The sequence below is a fragment of the Cetorhinus maximus genome, chromosome 1 (genome assembly GCF_964194155.1).
Source record: "Cetorhinus maximus chromosome 1, sCetMax3.hap1.1, whole genome shotgun sequence".
NCBI lineage: Eukaryota > Metazoa > Chordata > Chondrichthyes > Lamniformes > Cetorhinidae > Cetorhinus > Cetorhinus maximus.
The window spans coordinates 140,181,506-140,199,076 of record NC_135879.1 but is presented as its reverse complement, the minus strand read 5'-3'; the positions used below and the strand labels follow the sequence as shown (position 1 = coordinate 140,199,076).

The window sequence follows — 17,571 nt, the reverse complement described above, 5'->3', positions numbered from 1 at the left end:
GCCTCCATTCCCTACTGTCAGGTCCCACATTCTCCTCTTTTTATCTATTCCTCAGTGCAAAACCTTGCTTAGAGTTATCTATATCTCCCTGGGTGGATTTGTCTGGACCGGTGACTGATAGAGTTGCCAACTCTGGCTGGACGTATTCTGGGAAGTCAGCGGAAGTGATCAAGTCCAAAGCCCCGGACATACAGGGAAGCGATGCGTTTCTTTGATGCACCTGAATGAACAAAAGTACTTTGTGTTACTATCCTTGTTTAGAAATGGTTTGTTCAGGCACTGCTGTGCCTGGGTGCCTGCTGGAACCGCGATCAGGCAGCGGCCCTTTAAAGTAGCCATTGCTGAATCCTCGTCCCCCTCCTGAGCTCAGACCCTGGTCTCTCCAGTTGCCCCCACACACATACACACACCCGGATGATCCTGAAGCACACAGATATGCTGAGCACTGACCAGCAGCTGCCTTAGTTTCCAATCTCTAGCCAGAGGCGGCCCTGGCCTGCTCCCTACTGATGGTTACTGGCATTGTAACATTTGCTGCTCCTGATTATAATGTTGCGGCAAATGGAATCTGATCCTGGACATAGTGAGCCATCTTGCGCACGTTCCATCCCTGGGCCTACGGCCTCTCTCCTGGCTTCCTGTAGAAGCTCCTTAGACAGCACCTTCCAAACCCATGACCTCTACCATCTAGAAGGACAAGAGCAGCAGACACAAGGGAACACCACCATGTGGAAGTTTCCCTCCAAGCCACTCAGCACCCTGACTTGGAAATATCTTGCTGTTCCTTCACTATCACTGAATCAAAATCCTGGAAGTCCCTTCCTAACAGCACAGTGGGTGTACCTACACCACATGGACTGCAGAAGTTCAAGAAGGCAGCTCACCAACACCTTCTCAAGGGCATCTAGGGATGGGCAATAAATGCTGGCCCAAACAGCGAAGCCCACATTCTATGAATGAATAGAAAAAAATGCTGATTCCCCTGCCAGCTCACACCATTCACCTCACAGGCCAGGGTCAGCTGCTGAACAGCCCTCCAAGCCTCCCACTGAGCAGACTGGCACACAGAGACACGACGGTTGGCATTCTGTTACTCACTTATATTCTTCTGTACAGCTACACGTGAGAGCTTAGCCTTTGATCTTCTCAGCGGGAAAAACAGACAACAACATCAATGAGCACAGTACAGGTACGCGACCCATGTCAGTACCAGTTTGCATTTTATGTCATCATGCTGTAAATATGCCATCAGATCACCATTTTACAATGAATGATGAGCTTCTGTGTATGAGTTTCTGTGTACGAATTATTGTGCATATTTACTTAGTTGCTTAAAATAACATTTTAAAATCTCCTGGATTGCTTTCAATAGCCATTAGGAGATTGATGCCAATTCCAGGATACTCCAGGCCATTCCAGGAGGGTTGGCAACCCGAGAGAGGAGGTGAATTTCACTGTGGGTGAGGGTACAGCTGGTTGGACAGTGGCATTTTGCTTTAAGTTATTGAGAGGAAAGGAAAATGAAGAGATGTGAAATGGTATGGAATTACACAGACAGTTCCTCTGTATTTTTGATGCTACCATATCATTGTCTCTTTCTATTGTGTCTGCACTCCAGTGTTACAGATGGCCCAAACAAATGTGCAGATGCTACAGGCCTTCCTACACCTCTGTCCCCAAACAGTTAGTTAAATGGCTTCTTAGAATCTCTAATACAACTTCTGTAGGTACTGATCTGGAATTCCCTGAGAGATGAGAAAACATGATCATTACAGTCAAGGCTGTGCAGAAAGTTTTATAACAGTTTGAAAGATCAGGTTAAAAGAGAAACAAAAAGTGAAAAAGGGTAAGTGTGGTGTGATAGGAAGGCTTCCATGTCACACTGAGAAGCAAGATGTGCTTGTAGTTAATAAGTGAAATGGGATGGAAGAAGGGAATCAGTGGCTCAGAATACAATCCCAGAGCATCATGAGAGTAATGAATAAAGGAATACTATTTATAAAAAGACACTGAAAGGTATGATTGAGGAAGCAGATGACTTAGTTTCTCTGATGATGTTAATAAAACAGTTTCTTGCACTCTAAAGGAGCCCTGGCTGTTGGGAAGCTGCCATGTGCTCACATTGCCTCTGCTCTAACAATGTGAATTACATACTTAGCAGTTCTCCAGCCCTTGATCACAAACATGCCCATGTTTCCATTAGGCGGACTTCCGAGTCAGATTCTCTTGCTTCCTTCAGTGCTGCATTGTCCCTTTAGGCAATAGCAGGTTTTAAACTGAATCCATACCACTATTTCAGGTATTATTCACCCCTCCTGCAGACATCCATTTGGAGCACCCTTAATAGACTCCACCTCTGCATGCTTTCCTGATGCACCCTACACCCCACCCCCCTGCACTGATGGCAGTGCACGTTGATTTACATAAACTATACAGTCTTCTACTAGCTACCATTGCATGCAAGCATGTACTTTGAGGAGTCAAGCTGATTTTTTTTGACTGCTCTACACATGTTTTGAAATATTTGTGTGTTTTCAAGTTTTAAAATCTACTACGAAGAGGTTGCCAATATTATGCTTTCTGAACTTTGATTAAAAGGAAATTGCTCAGTAATTCATTATCTTTATTATCACATTATCTTTTTTATTTATTTAGAGCAGTAATTCTCCCATGCATGTCATTCTGTGAGGCTGCGAGGGAAGGCTGTGAACCATTGTTGCAACAGGTGGAGGCTGGATGGCCAGAGTTCCTCAAATGCTCCAGGTTTGTCAATGATACAGGAATGGAAAACACCAGCAAGATATGCTTTTCACCACATCAAGAGGAAGGAAAAAGTAAGTTGAATATTAACTACCTATCAACACTTTAGGCTTCCATGCAGCCGCTTAATTTGAGTTAGTCCTCTACATCACAATATCACCCTCTCTGTGGCCAATGATTCTTGTGGTATGTTTGATTGCCAGGTTTAAGATGGTAGACTTTGAAATCACAAGTATTAAAGCACATTGTACTTAACGCTTCTTTGTGCATCCTATTCAAATAGATTTTCAAAATCTGGTTAGATATATCCCATCTAACGTAAACTCTGGCCAGTAAGCACATTTTCTTTCAGTTTTCTTCTACTATTTCCTTTGATGTAGTCCTCTGATATTTGAAAAAAACAGTTCAGTTTTATCTAAAAGGGGTAGCAGACCCCTGATTTTTTTTTGAACAGAAATATAAATACAGTGGCCATGTTCTGAATTCATTTGCTTCCTAATTTCTTCCTTTTGTGAAGAAGTTGACTCATGCAATCTTATGATGACATAGACAACAGGCACTTTCTGTTACCCCCATCAAAATAGTTGCTCATCATATGTGAGCCTAAAATGGGAGTATTGGCACAACATTCATCTATGAAAGCATCGTTTCTGAGCCCAATTCTCTTATCGCCTGCTATGAATGGACATACACGTGCACAAAGATAGGCCAGGATTTAATGTGGGAGACCGTGGTCTCACCCACTAGTTGGAGAACTGATGGGAGCCAAGTCTCGCTTTTCTCCAGGGGGCCCGACATTATTCCAAGGTAATCAGGCTCTTACCTGGGCCGCATCAGGCCTCCTGTTGGATTAAAACCCCAGTAGGGTGAAAATCAGAGGCCAGCAGCTCTCCAGTACCAATGGCCACTGCCGGTACTACAGTGGGGCCTACTATGAGAATTGCTGATGGATCCTCAGGTAGATGTGAGTGTGAGCGGGATGGGGATCCTTGGCGAGGGGGACCAGAAGCAAGGACAGGGATTTGCTAGCTTTCTGCAAGGCAGCTCTCTTCATGTTGTCAGGTCCTTCGATCCGGCAAAGGGTGCCCTTGAACGAGTGACGCCCCCGGTAAGCCACTAAGCGGCCTCCCCAGATGACAAGCCCCTTGCCTGATGCTGGTTAAATATCATCAACAGATCTCAATTGGTCTCTGGGTGGGAAGGCTGCTCACAAATTTCCCTGCCCTGGACTTGATTAAAGTAATGAGGGAGGGCAGGAGAATCTCCACATCTTCACCAGCCCCCCCATCACATGCCCCAAACTCCGGCCCTTCCAACCCCCACACTCTGAACTCACCTGCAGGGCTGGATGTTGGCGGGGGAGGGGGGGCATTAAATTCCTCCCATACACACACCTTTTTTATATGAATCAATTGGCATTTTGTGCACCCTGTCAAAATGACTTGCTGAGATCAGCTACTTCAGCCTTTTCATTGTTCATTTATATGGCCTGAATTTTACCTTTGTAAGGTGTGCCCGATCGGTGGGCCTGGGAGCGGTCAGGAAACGGACTGCCGCCCGCGATCGGCCCCAGACCGGGATTTCATGCTGGCTGGGCAATTAATGGCGAGCCAGTGTGAAACGCGCGCTGAAATGCTCAGTGCTGCCGGGGTGGGGGCAGGAAGAGGATGAACGATGACATTTCCGCGGGCTTGTGTGGGCGCTGCGAGAAAGTTCCCTGAAGGCAGACAGCTGCTCGGAGCTGGGGACCTGAAAAAGCTGAAATAAAGGTTCTAAAAGCTGAAAAAAATGTCCATGCATCGTAATCAATTACCTGAAAACATAGCCCTTATAAAAGCTGATCAGAGAAATTTATTTTTATTTTATTTCATCACAGAAATTTAATCCCATTCTCGGATGAGGTTTGATGAGAAATGCAAAGGCCGCCTGGCCAACTTGACGGTCCGCCAACCGTGAGATTGGACGGGCATTGAAAATTCAGAGTCAATTGCACCGTTAGTGGGCTTTCTTGCCCTCTTAATTGTCAGCGGGCACGCTTTCGTCTTTTGCGCACGCCCGCTGAGTGAAATATCACACGAGTGCGCGATGACCTTGGGACGCTCGGCCGATGTCGTCTTGCTCAATTTTATGCCCGTTTGGGTCGTGCGCGCGCCTGCCCGCGGGATGCAAAATCCTGCCCATTGGCTCAATTAGACACTGCTTTTCACACTGCGGGCGGAATTTCCCCATCCGTGGTGGGCTTTGTGGCGGGCAGGGCCGGAAAATTTGGATAGGCTAAAAATCGGAAAACTGCTGTTGGGAAAACAGTTTGGAATTTTCCCCTCACCGCTTTCATGGCGGGCAGATGGAGGGTCAGGATTCCAGCTGATCCTTGATTAACATCTCATGAATGCTCATTACAAACACTACTCGCCAGAATCACAAGGCCCGCCCCCCCAATTATGTGCAACATCAGTGGGAAGTTGGACCAGTCTGAAACACGTTTGGATATAAGCTGTCGGCCCTCACTTTGCTCCTGACTTCAAGGTGAATGCAAGAGCGCTGCTCCGGGTTCTCAACAAGCCAATGAGACGCTACACTGGTGAGGGTGTAGGCTTGTGCTTCTCGCTGCCTTCCTCCTTTGTTTGGAGGGTGTTCTCTGGGGACTCAGACTGGACAAGAACCTAGACAGAGACCAGCATTGCGACCGCGGGAGGTGGGGAGAGTGGGGGGGAGTGGGGGAATGTAGGGGCAAGGAGACAAAAGGGACAATGGGCAAAGGTGGGATTGGAGGAGATGGGGGTGAACGATGGCAGGAAGACTGGTTGGGGGAGGGGGGGAAACAATGGCAGGCACAGGGGAGACTGAGGGTGGGGAAGCTGGAGTCAACATGTAAGACAGGAATGCAGACACAGTAGGGGGTGGAATGGGATCAGGACAACACAAATTGGATTGAAAACATGTAGCCTCAGGAATATGATGGAGGGCGATGTCGGTTAGGCACAAGAGGGGATGTCTTGCACAAAGACTCATGGAAGTGGGGGTGTGGAAAGGATTCAACATGAGGAAGGTGTTGTACAGAGACTCATGGAGGGCGGGGGGGGAGGAGGAACACTGTGTGTTGTCAACAGTTAGGAAGGAACGGGAGAACAAAGAGAGAGACAGTCATAGTCCCTGGACTGGGGCCAAGTAGTCAGAGTGCGAGAGTGAAGTCTGTCCTGGGGCTTTGTGGGCCGTGCCACGGGGCAATCCAAGGAGGGGCAATGGCTGTGTGCTCAACTGGGGAAAAGGCACAGCCTGGTGTGCAGGGCGTGGTCTGGGTCTTAATGTCACTGGCCACGGTCTTGTCTTGTCTTGTCTGGTACTGGGTTACTGATGGGATGGTCAGGGTCAGGGGAGGCATCTGCAGCCTGTAAAGGGGAAGAGGTAATACGAGGTGGGGGGGGTTGTGAAACTTCCCTGTGGGGAGGGGGGAGGGGGGATGTTTCCGCTGTAGGTGACTGTGCACACAGCCTCGAGATGTGGAATGGTGAGGTCCACAATGGGCATTGGGACCTCTACAGTTATGGATTCAGGTGGGAGGGTTGGTATGTCAACCACCATCTTGTCAAGTCGAAGTTATGGTGAAGTCAGAAATCAAAACTGGAAAAGATTCTGGATGGGAAGGATTGGAGTCAGTGTTGGAGGAGCCCAGGGCTGCACTAGAGGCCCCATTTCCTGGGACAGCCTCAACCTGATTGCATTCAAAACATTGAAATGGAGTCAGATCTGAGATAAACCATGCTGATTCTTCCCAATTACCTTGAGTTTCTCTAAGTGCCCAGCTATAACCTCCTTAATGATTGATTATAATAACTTCCCTCCAACAGAAGTTAAGCTAACTGGCCTATATCTTCCTGTTTTCTGCCTCTCTCCCTTCTTGAATAGAGGGGACATATTTGCTACTATCCAGTCTGGTGGAACCTTTCCAGAATCTAGCGAATTTTGGAAAATTAACACCAACGCATCGACTACCTCATTTGCCACCTCTTTTAAGATTCTAGGATGAAGTCCATCAGGATCCAGAGACTTGTCAGCCCCCAGCTCCATGCAGGCCCCCTGTGAATCCCTGGAACGAGCTGCAGACAAAGAAATTGAGTGCGGCAGCGACCTTCAGGGCCACAGGCAGGAGGTGTCCTCCACGGGGCATTAGATCCTCCTGCAGAATGTGGAAGATATGAACCACCAGATCTCTGGACAAGTGCAGACATGTGTGGCATTGTCTCTCACTCATCTGCAGATAGGAGAGCCTTCTTCGGTAGACCCTTGGTTGAGCAAGTTGCCTCCATGGTATGGGTCTAACCTCCTCAACCTTTGGTTCTTGCTGGGGCACCCCAGGACCCTGGACTTCAGGCCGGGCCTCTTCCTGAACTGCGCCAGGCGGCTCCAGACCCTTCTTCTCCTCCATGCCATGAGTACCATCAAGAAGGCAGCATTGAGCCCAGGCTCCATTATTGTTTGCTCCTTTTCTCTGTGGAATAGTAGATATAACAGATTAATGATTCACAGGGAAAAATAGTAAAGCTCCCACTCACAATCGTAGCTGAGGTATAAAATTACAGAACGAGGTGAACAAGATGCCAACCCTGACACTTAACATCTCAATCCCACGGAGGTTGGAAAAGGTTTGGATGCATTAATGACATGCACCACGTTACCAAACTCACTCCTCCAATCTCAGATCTGGCATACTGATTAAACTTAACTTGCACATGAGTTATGACGGAAGCCCTTTGGCCCGTCAAGAAGGAAAAAACAGCGCATAGTTTCAGAAACGGAAAATTCCACCCTTTATCACTAAAAGAACTTATACTCATTATTAATCTTCTCAATTCCTTCAAGAATGGCACCGATTGCAGTGAGTGGGAAAACTACAGCGGACAGAGAAAGGATTAAATAATTGTTCCAAATTCCCATGGGCATTCTCCTGATTTCCTGGCATAACTTCGGCATCAGCAAAATGGCATCAACAAGCTGAAAAATGACCAATTATGTTTTCTCTCTGGGGGTTCACTGATCTTATACTAAAGTTACAGCAGAAGGTCAGGAGAACTACAGCATGAAATTCAGAGCCAGTATGACTGTTGCTTGCTTCCATTCATATCATTGAAAAAAGCAGCATCGGCTGTGCAGACAGTGGCCCATGGGACTGCCTGCCCTAGTGATTTGACATAAGCCTGTTTAGAATTGGTGCTGTGCATACATATTACTCCCTCCATATGGTTTGTCCCATGGGGAAAAAATTAAATCGGTAAATCTAATGGTGGCGAAAAATATCTTAAAAACTGAGATATGGAGCACTTAAAAAAAAAGTCCACTGCCCAAAGCAATTTTTCTGAAATATGTGGCAGGCCAATTCCAAAGTTTCACATTCCTTGATCATCCCACATTACATTCTCAGCTCAGCCATGCTTGGCTCATCAATTTAACTTTATGTAAAGAGCTTGCACAGACTATGCACATGATGAATGTGCTTCTGTTTCTGTTCTGCATAGAAAATGTTTCTGTATGGTCACAGGTTAGCTTCTCTGCATCTTGATATTTATTACTTTATTTTTAATATACTTTTAGACCCTGGTATAAAGAATACCGGACTTTTTCTTAGCTTCACCTCTAGTTTTCCTATAATGAAACAATAATATAAAAAGCATAGCCTCAGGATTGGGGATAAAACATTTTTTTTTTTGCGAAAAACTGTTATTGAAGCAATTGAGGGAATGAAATAAACATAGGAAGAGAAAAAAAATCGCAAGAAATGGAATGAGAGAGTTTTGATGTGGAGCTATCTCTCGCAAATGCATGATGCACCTGCTTCTTTTTGTGTCAAAATGCCTATAACTGAGATAGAGAAAGAAAAATGTAAAATTTGGGGTGGTGTAATTGTTCCATGAGATTTCTTTTACCTACAGATTTTTGAAATAAATAATTGCTTACTGCAAGTATGATTGGCATATAGTAAGAGATGTTTAAGGAATCTGAATCGTGACGCACAACTGCTACTTATGTTCTAGTAGAATAGTGACTAAAGCAGTTTAAAAAAGCAACTCACTTCAACAGGGCTTTGCTGAGGTATTTACTCTTGAATAATGGAGGTCATTTTAGAGAATGTTTTTGGAAGAAGCTTTTACATGACTTAATCTCACTAAGAAGCTTTTAATTAGAACTCCATATTAACAAGCTCTGTGTTTCCCTCATAGCAGGAGGTTAATGAATTAAATCCCACTGAGTTTCTTTAAAGGAAATTTTTGTTTTTATGAAATGGGAACAATGTCCTTGGAGAATAGAATCTGTCCTCAAAGGTTTATGGTACAGTAATGAAGTGTCCACCGATTGCAATCAAATTCTTGTAAATAATGCCAGGCTTATCATCATAGTATGGGTCCAAAAACACATCCAACTAAAAAAAAAGGCATTCAAAAGGCATTAGCAGTGTACTGTTTAATATTTGTGTTATGCTGCAAAGAATTTCAGCGAACCATTCTAATGGATATAAAAACGGTTATAAAATATACTATAGGCCAATGTAGGCCACAAAAGCTGCCATAATCTGCTATGTTGCAGTGTGTGAAGGGCATGCATCCAAACCTTAGTGATTTGTAAGGGTCGGATTCAGCTGTAAGTTAGTCATGTTCCCATAACCTCATTTGAACATGTATTAAGTATTTTGCTAAGCAAAGGTGAAGAGGGAGAGAAAAGCACAAAAACTAGAATCTGAATTACGGATCAGAAATGGCTAGAAACACATGACGGCATCTGAAAAAACAAAAGTTAGGCGAAGGTTTCAGATAGAGATGTTCTGATGGAGGGTTTTTTTCAGATACCATTGGATCCACCACGTATTTCCATAATCTTCTATTAATCTTTTGCTGCTTACATTTAGTTTATTATACTTTGAAAGAGAAGACAACATTATTTGTCCAATAAGAAAATTAGTGAAAACATGAGGCTGATTCTTTTTTAGGCCTCAGCATGGGCAGGCACATAAATTCATGCCACTGGCTGGCGTGCCGGTTCCATAGTTCCATCCCATCCCCAGGCCATTTTCCTGGAGGCAGCATGGGTAGCCGGTTGACCACATTAAAGAACTATTAAGGCCTATTGTCCATAGGGCCCCCAGAGCTGTTGGGGGAACAGTGTAGCTGCCTGAAGGTGACCCCCCGATAGCTGATCGGGTGTTGGGGGGAGGGGGGGGGGGCAGTGTTCCAACCAGCCTTCGAGGCCCTCCCTGCTTGCCTGCCTTCAGCTGCAGCTGCAGCTGCAGATCACCCTGTGGAAGGGTTTCCCCTCCTCAAAGGTGTCCCCGCTGCTGAGGCTATTCCTCAAGTTAAAGTAAAAAGTTGGAGATGGCATCTCCATCTTGGAGCACCCTCTCTCTTATGTACCTGAAAGGGTAGCCTGCTGCTGCTTCAGTTCTGGAGCCCAACTATTGCCCGTTGTTAAGGACAATATGCCCATCCTCTGATCATCAATTGGCTAATTCAGAGAAAATCATAACTGGGTGACTGTTCTCCACACAGTGAGATTCTGACCCTCATTTGACACTGACGGGAGGGCCACAAAGCCTGCAGGGAAGTCCTGCCAATAGATCCTGGAGTTCCACAGGTATTCTACTAGTCTCCTGCCATAACTCCAATAGGAGACTGACAGGACATTCTGAAACACTCCCAGTCTAACTCTGATGGAGTCTTATCCTAAACAAGGATAGCACCGAAGGAAGGGGCATAGCTGGGGCCAGGACTTCCCTCATGAGGAGCTCTTGCGCCCTAGCCTGGTCAGACAATTACGGGTTGGAATAAAGAAAGATTTGTATTTCAATGGCATCTTTCATAATCTTCAGGTTGCCCCACAATGCTGTACAGCCATTGAAGCGCTTCTAAAGTATAGTCACTGTTGTAAGTGATACCGAATGAAAGCTCAGATTTCAGCCTGCCAAATGCTGGATCTGGGGCTCACCTGGGAGTTGTAAGTCTACATTTGGACTGAATCCTGTAGAAAACATGCTGCTGGGGTAAATATCAGCATTTGTTTTTAACTTTTGCAGCCACTGGCAATTAGGGTTATTTTGGATTACAGCATGTGACATAACCCATCAATGTCTTCCTTTTGTGAAGCACAGCCTCTGCTTCTATGGTGCCTTGTAATGCTGGCTTTGTGTGTAATGGGTATAATTATTATTGATGTGGTAATGATAGAAAGTTGGACATAGACATTACCATGCCATTACAATTTCATTTAAATATCCCCACATATTTCAAGGTGGCCGATTCTGCCATTTGCTTGATCTGACACTGGAAATCTGTGTGGATACTAAAGGAAGGATCCTGCATAACATATCATTGACTTTTTTCTCTCAAAAACAACAGCAACTTGCATTTAATTAGCACGTAATAATAAAACGTCTCAAGGCACTTCACAAGAGCATTATGAAACAAAATTTGAAATCCAACCACATAAAAAAAAGGGAGGCAGATGATCAAAAACTTGGTCAAAGAAGTAGGTTTGAAGGAGTTTCTTACTGGAATAAAGAGGAATAGAGAGGCGGAGAGGGTTAAGGAGGGTTTTCAGAGCTTGGGGCCCAGGTAGTTGAATGAACCGATGGTGAAGCAGTTTAAGATCAGAGGTGCACAAGACATCAGATATACCTCAAATACACCCTGAAAATTGGACAGGTATTCATTGGAAAATCCAGGCTCATGTCCGAGTGTGTGCTCCGTTTAATTTGAAGCTCTAAACATTATATTGCATATTCTTACTGAGAAATCTTTGTGTGTATTTTTGTGCAAGTGTGCTTTATACTGTACACATGCACCCATTTTCTAAAACTGTTTACTACAGTTGGACCATTTATCAGAAGCAGTACATGTTGATTATATCATCTCTGGGACTTCCTCTTGAGCTGATTCAGTGGCAGAGCCATTGTTTGTCAATGCAGCTCTGCCTCTAAAGCGAACAATGCAAGGAGCCCAATTGTTGAGTTCACTTTTTACAATGTTTACACTTAGGGAGCTAAATTTTCACAGGGTACTTCAGTTAATCTGTTGTAAATTAGGCAGATAATCTGCAGTAACCCTGTAAATATGATGCAAATGCTTTTACAGTGTTATTATATTGTTTCGATGGTTCCTCCACTGGCTGTGGTGAATGCAACCGCAGCCCTGCAGAAATTTAATTCTAGTAATGTTAATCCATGGGTGGAGGAGGCTGCCTAGACATCTCCACCCTTTGGTCTCCATTTTAGTGATTTCAGCATGTGTGCACAGGAGACAAAGCTGGGATGTTTTCAAAACCAGTGCCCCCTGCACCCCTCTTGAGGTTCCCACCATCATAGGTACAGTATCTAACAGGTCACTCAATGTGACAGGAAGGGGTGCTGAGTGGACTGGACCAAGCAAAGGCCAGAAGTTATGAGATCCTCCCAGATGTAGTGCTGAAGATCTGTGCAATAGAACTAGCCACTATCTAATTAGTTTACTCTAATGTAGCTATGAAACAGGTATCTATCTACCAATGTAGAAAAATGTTGCAAGTATATCCTATCTTTTTGTGGTTTATAGTTTGTATATTCTATAGTAACGAGGATCAGGAAAGAAGGGCCCTAGAGTAATTGATTTAAAAGGTTTAATTTAAAGGGATAAGTCATGGCAGGAGAGCTCAAAGCTGTGGTGTGATCCTTGTGCTCCATGTGGGAAGCTGGGGCCATTTCCAGTGCCCGGGACCAGCATGTGTGCATGAAGTGTGTCCAACTGCAGCTCCTGGAAGCTCGGGTTTCAGACCTGGAACGGCAGCTGGGGACACTGTGGAGCATTGTGGATAGCACGTTTAGAGAGGTGGTCACACCGCAGATGAAGGGACTTGAAGAAAGAAGGGAATTGTGACCACCAGGCCGTCCAAGAGAAACAGGCAGGTAGTTCAGGAGTCCCCTGAGGTCCCGCTTGCAAATCGATATTCCATTTTGGAGACTGATGAGGGCGCTGGTTCCTCCAGGGAGTGCAGACAGAGCCAAGCTCCTGGCACCACAAGCAGCCTGTCTGTACAGGAGGGGAGGAATAGAGGAAGAGCAATAGTAATAGGGGATTCTATAGTCAGGGGAACAGATAGGCGTGACTGTGGCCGTCAACGTGACTCCAGGATGGTTTGTTGCCTACCTGGTGCTAGGGTCTGGGATGTCACTGAATGGCTGCAGGGCATCCTGAAGGGGGAGGGTGATAAGGCAGAGGTCATGGTACATGTTGGTACCAATGACATAGGTAGAAAGAGGGATGAGGTCTTGCATCAAGAATTCAGGGAGTTAGGCAGTAGACTAAAAAGCACGACCTCTCAGGTTGTAATCTCTGGATTACTCCCAGTGCCATGTGCTAGCGAGCTCAGAAATAGGAGAATAGCGCAGATGAATACGTGGCTTAAGAGTTGGTGCAGGAGGGAGGGTTTTAGAATCCTGGATCACTGGGACCATTTCTGGGGAAGGTGGGACCTGTACCAGCGGGACGGTCTACATCTGAACCAGAGCGGGACTAACATCCTTGCGGGCGGGTTTGCTAGTGCTGTTGGGAGGGGTTTAAACTAATTCGGCAGGGGGAGGGGAGACAGAATGTTAGCAGAATAGGGACACATCATAATACAATAAAACAATAAAGTCAGAGGGAGTACAGCTGCATTAAGTTTCAAGGGAGTAAGGCAAGGCTGGATGGCCTCTACTTTAATGCCAGGATTATTACAGGTAAAACGGATGAGTTAAGGGTGAGGATTGATACATGGAATTGTGATATAGTAGCCATCACTGAGACGTGGTTGAGGGAGGGGCAGGATTGGCAGCTCAACATTCCGGGATATAGAATCTTCAGGTGAGACAGTGGAGGGAGTAAAAAAGGAGGCATTGCATCATTAGTTAAGGAGTCAGTTACTACAGTAAGGAGAGATGATATCTTGGAGGGGGTGGAAAAGGCATATGGGAGACTTGACTTTATCAATCGAGGCATAGATTACAAAAGTAGGGAGGTCATGTTGGAGTTGTATAGAACCCTGGTGAGGCCACAGCTGGAGTACTGTGTGCAGTTCTGGTCGCCACATTATAGGAAGGATGTGATTGCACTGGAGAGGGTGCAGAGGAGATTCACCAGGATGTTGCCTGGGATGAAATATTTAAGTTATGAAGAGAGGTTGGTTAGACTTGGGTTGTTTTCGTTGGAACAGGGAAGACTGAGGGGCGACATGATCAAGGTGTACAAGATTATGAGGGGTATGGACAGGGTGGATAGGGAGCAGCTGTTCCCCTTAGTTGAAGGGTCAGTCACAAGGGGATATAAGTTCAAGGCGAGGGGCAGGAGGTTTAGGGGGGATATGAGGAAAAATGTTTTTACCTAGAGGGTGGTGACGGTCTGGAATGCACTGTCTGGGAGGGTAGTGGAGGCGGGTTGCCTCACATCCTTTAAAAAGTACCTGGATGAGCACTTGGCACGTCATAATATTCAAGGCTATGGGCCAAGTGCTGGATTAGTTAGGTAGGTCAGGTGTTTCTCATTTGTCGTTGCAGACTCAATGGGCCAAAGGGCCTCTTCTGCACTGTGATTCTGTGATTCTATCCACAAAAAAGCACAATAATTCTACTTGTTGCTGGCACATTTGACTATTCCCATGCCCTCCTGGTTGTCCTCTCATATTCTGCCCTCCATGAACTTCAGTTCATGCAAAAAACTTGCTGCCTGTATCCTAATTCACAGCAGGTCCTGCTCACCCATCATTCCTGTGCTTGCTGATTGCATTGACTCTTGGTTCATTAGTGCCTTGACATTACAATTCTAATCCTTGTGTTCAAATGGGTTCATGGCCTCAGAGCTCCCTACCTCTGTAACTCCTCCCGGCTCTACAGCCTTAAGTCTATATCCCTCACTGCCTTCACCCCACCATTAGCAGCTGTACCTTCAGCTATATAGGCCTAAGATCTGGAACTCTCCACCCCATCTCCTGAAACCTCTCCGCCTGTCCATTCTCTATCCTCCTTTCACATACCTCTTTCACTAAGGTTTTAGTCATACTTCGTAATATCTCCTTCTTTGGTTCAGTGCCGGTTTTTGTCTGATTATACTCATGAAGCACCTTGCGATGTTTTTCTGCATTAAAGGCACGGTAGATTGTTGAGGGAATGGCTGGGGAATTTCAATTTTTTTGTTCTGCATTGCATTTTATTTATAATAGAGCTGTGGTTAAACTGTGTGTTGGACCTTTCAAAAAAAATTAAATACATTTTCTGTGACCTTTGTTTCGCGTAACAGTCGGCGTTGATGTGGCCTAGAATTTCCTCAAAATTAATTTTGATGTTGTTGCCCCTTTAATTTTTTTTATATCTGCCAGAGTCTAGTAAAGGAAGTTGCATACAGGTTTCCTGGGTCTGCTCATTTATATTCTCATTGGTGTAGTCACTTGCATAAAATCCGTTTAAATACTATCTGGAAACTTTGGGTGCAGCCTTTAAAATTGCAGTTCAGCTTGCCCTGTTTTTCAATAGATGGAGAGGCCAAAGAGGTCAGACAGTAACAGTGCCTAGCTTCTTCACTTCACCCAAATAAGTTCATGGAATATCAACGAAGAACAAAGAAAAGTACAGCACAGGAACAGGCCCTTCGGCCCTCCAAGCCTGCGCCGATCATATTGCCCGTCAAATAAAACATTTTGCACTTCTGGGGTCCGTATCCCTCTATTCCCATCCTATTCATGTATTTGTCAAGCTGCCTCTTAAACACCACTATCGTACCTACTTCCACCACCTCCTCTGGCAGCGAATTCCAGACACTCACTACCCTCTGCGTAAAAAACTTGCCCCGCACATCTCCTCTATAGTTTTCTCCTCTCACCTTAAATCTATGTCCCCTAGTAATTGACTCTTCCACCCTGGGAAAAAGCTTCTGACTATCTACTCTGTCCATGCCACTCATAATTTTGTAAACTTCTATTAAGTCGCCCCTCAATCTCCGTCGCTCTAGAGAGAACAATCCAGTTTCTACAACCTCTCCTCATAGCTAATAACCTCCAGACCAGGCAGCATCCTGGTAAACCTCCTCTTCACCCTCTTCAATGCCTCCATATCCTTCTGGTAATGTGGCGACCAGAATTGCATGCAATATTCCAAGTGTGGTCTAACCAAGGTTCTATACAGCTGCAGCATGACTTCCCAGCTTTTATACTCAATACCCCTGCCAATGAAGGCAAGCATGCCATATGCCTTCCTGACTACTTTATCCACCTGCGTTGCCACTTTCAGTGACCTGTGGACCTGTACACCCAGATCCCTCTGCCCGTCAATGCATTTAAGGGTTCTGTCATTTACTGTATAATTCCTGCCTGTATTAGACCTTCCAAAATGCATTACTTCGCATTTGTCCGGATTAAACTCCATCTGCCATTTCTCTGCCCAAGTCTCCAACCAATCTATATCCCGTTGTATCCTTTGACAATCCTCTTCACTATCTGCAACTCCTCCAATCTTAGTGTCGTCTGCAAACTTACTAATTAGCCCAGTTACAGTTTCCTCCAAATCATTTATGTATACTACAAACAGCAAAGGTCCCAGCACTGATCCCTGCGGAACTCCATTAGTCACAGCTCTCCATTCAGAAAAGCACCCTTCCACTGCTACCCTCTGTCTTCTATGACCAAGCCAATTCTGTATCCATCTTGACAGCTCACCTCTGATCCCGTGCGACTTTACCTTCTGTACCAGTCTGCCATGAGGGACCTTGTCAAAGGCCTTACTGAAATCCATGTATATAACATCCACTGCCCTTCCATCGTCGATCATCTTTGTATCTTAGCAATCTATTTATTTACTTGCACAAAATAATGACACAGACACCATTTGGAACCGGAGGCCAGCAGAGCATGCAGAACTTCACTTATTCAAGTTTCCAGGATCCCTTTGAGGAAATCAAGGGCCAGGAGGCACAGACTGCTGGCTGTAGATGCCACCAGGTCACCCAGAAATGCAATTCCTATTTCTCATCAGGAAGAGGAACTGGCAGTCACTGCCAACTCCCCATTCTCCAGGACTGCAGAATTGTGTTGCAAATAGATTAAAGATTTCAACAGGGCAGCAATGCAACATACTGGACACTCTCATTTTCCTCCTTGCTCACCCTGGGCATCAGCACACTCTTCACCCTCTTAAAGCAACAATTACACACTGTACTCTGATTAAAAGTGGCTCCAAATGGCTGCCCAGTTTCCCTCGTAGCAATTTTTAAAATTTATTCGTTCCTGAGATGTGGGCATCACTCACTAGGCCAGCATTTATTGCCCATCCATAATTTCCCTTGAGAAGATGGTGAGCTGCCTTCTTGAATCACCGCAGTCCATGTGTTGTAGGAATGCCCATGGTGTTGTGAGGAAAGGAGTTCCAGGATTGGAACCCAGTGACAGTGAAGGAATGACCATATGGTTCCAAGTCAGGATGGTTTATGGTTTGGAGAGGAGCTTGCAGGTGGTGATGTTCCCATGCACCTGCTGCCCTTGTCCTTCTAGGTGGTAGAGGTCACGGGCTTGGAAGGTGCTGTCGAAGGAGCCTTGGTGAGTTGCTGCAATGCATCTTGTAGATAGTACACACTGCTGCCACTGTGCGTCAGTGGTGTATACAGAACTTATACGTAGAAATCTAAAACCACGTGCTTCATTTTTAACAGCCTCATACAACATCACTTGCTTCACCCCTCCCATGTAATTTGGCATACACTCCTTAGCTGCTGGCCTTATCCTTGTTCGCTGTTACAGGACAAATTGTCACACAATGCGCCGCCCCCCCCCCCC

General features: G+C 45.5%; 1 protein-coding gene across 7 annotated transcripts in view; it reads left to right on the top strand.

Moving 5' to 3' along the window:
* The window catches only part of corin (corin, serine peptidase), a 304,894-nt gene that overhangs the window by 113,844 nt on the left and 173,479 nt on the right, over window positions 1–17,571 (top strand). For all 7 annotated transcript variants that reach the window (XM_078547397.1, XM_078547388.1, XM_078547378.1 and 4 more), the window contains exon 5: window positions 2,656–2,834. In XM_078547397.1, the coding sequence (XP_078403523.1) occupies window positions 2,656–2,834 (179 nt within the window). The remainder of the gene's footprint in view (window positions 1–2,655; window positions 2,835–17,571) is intronic.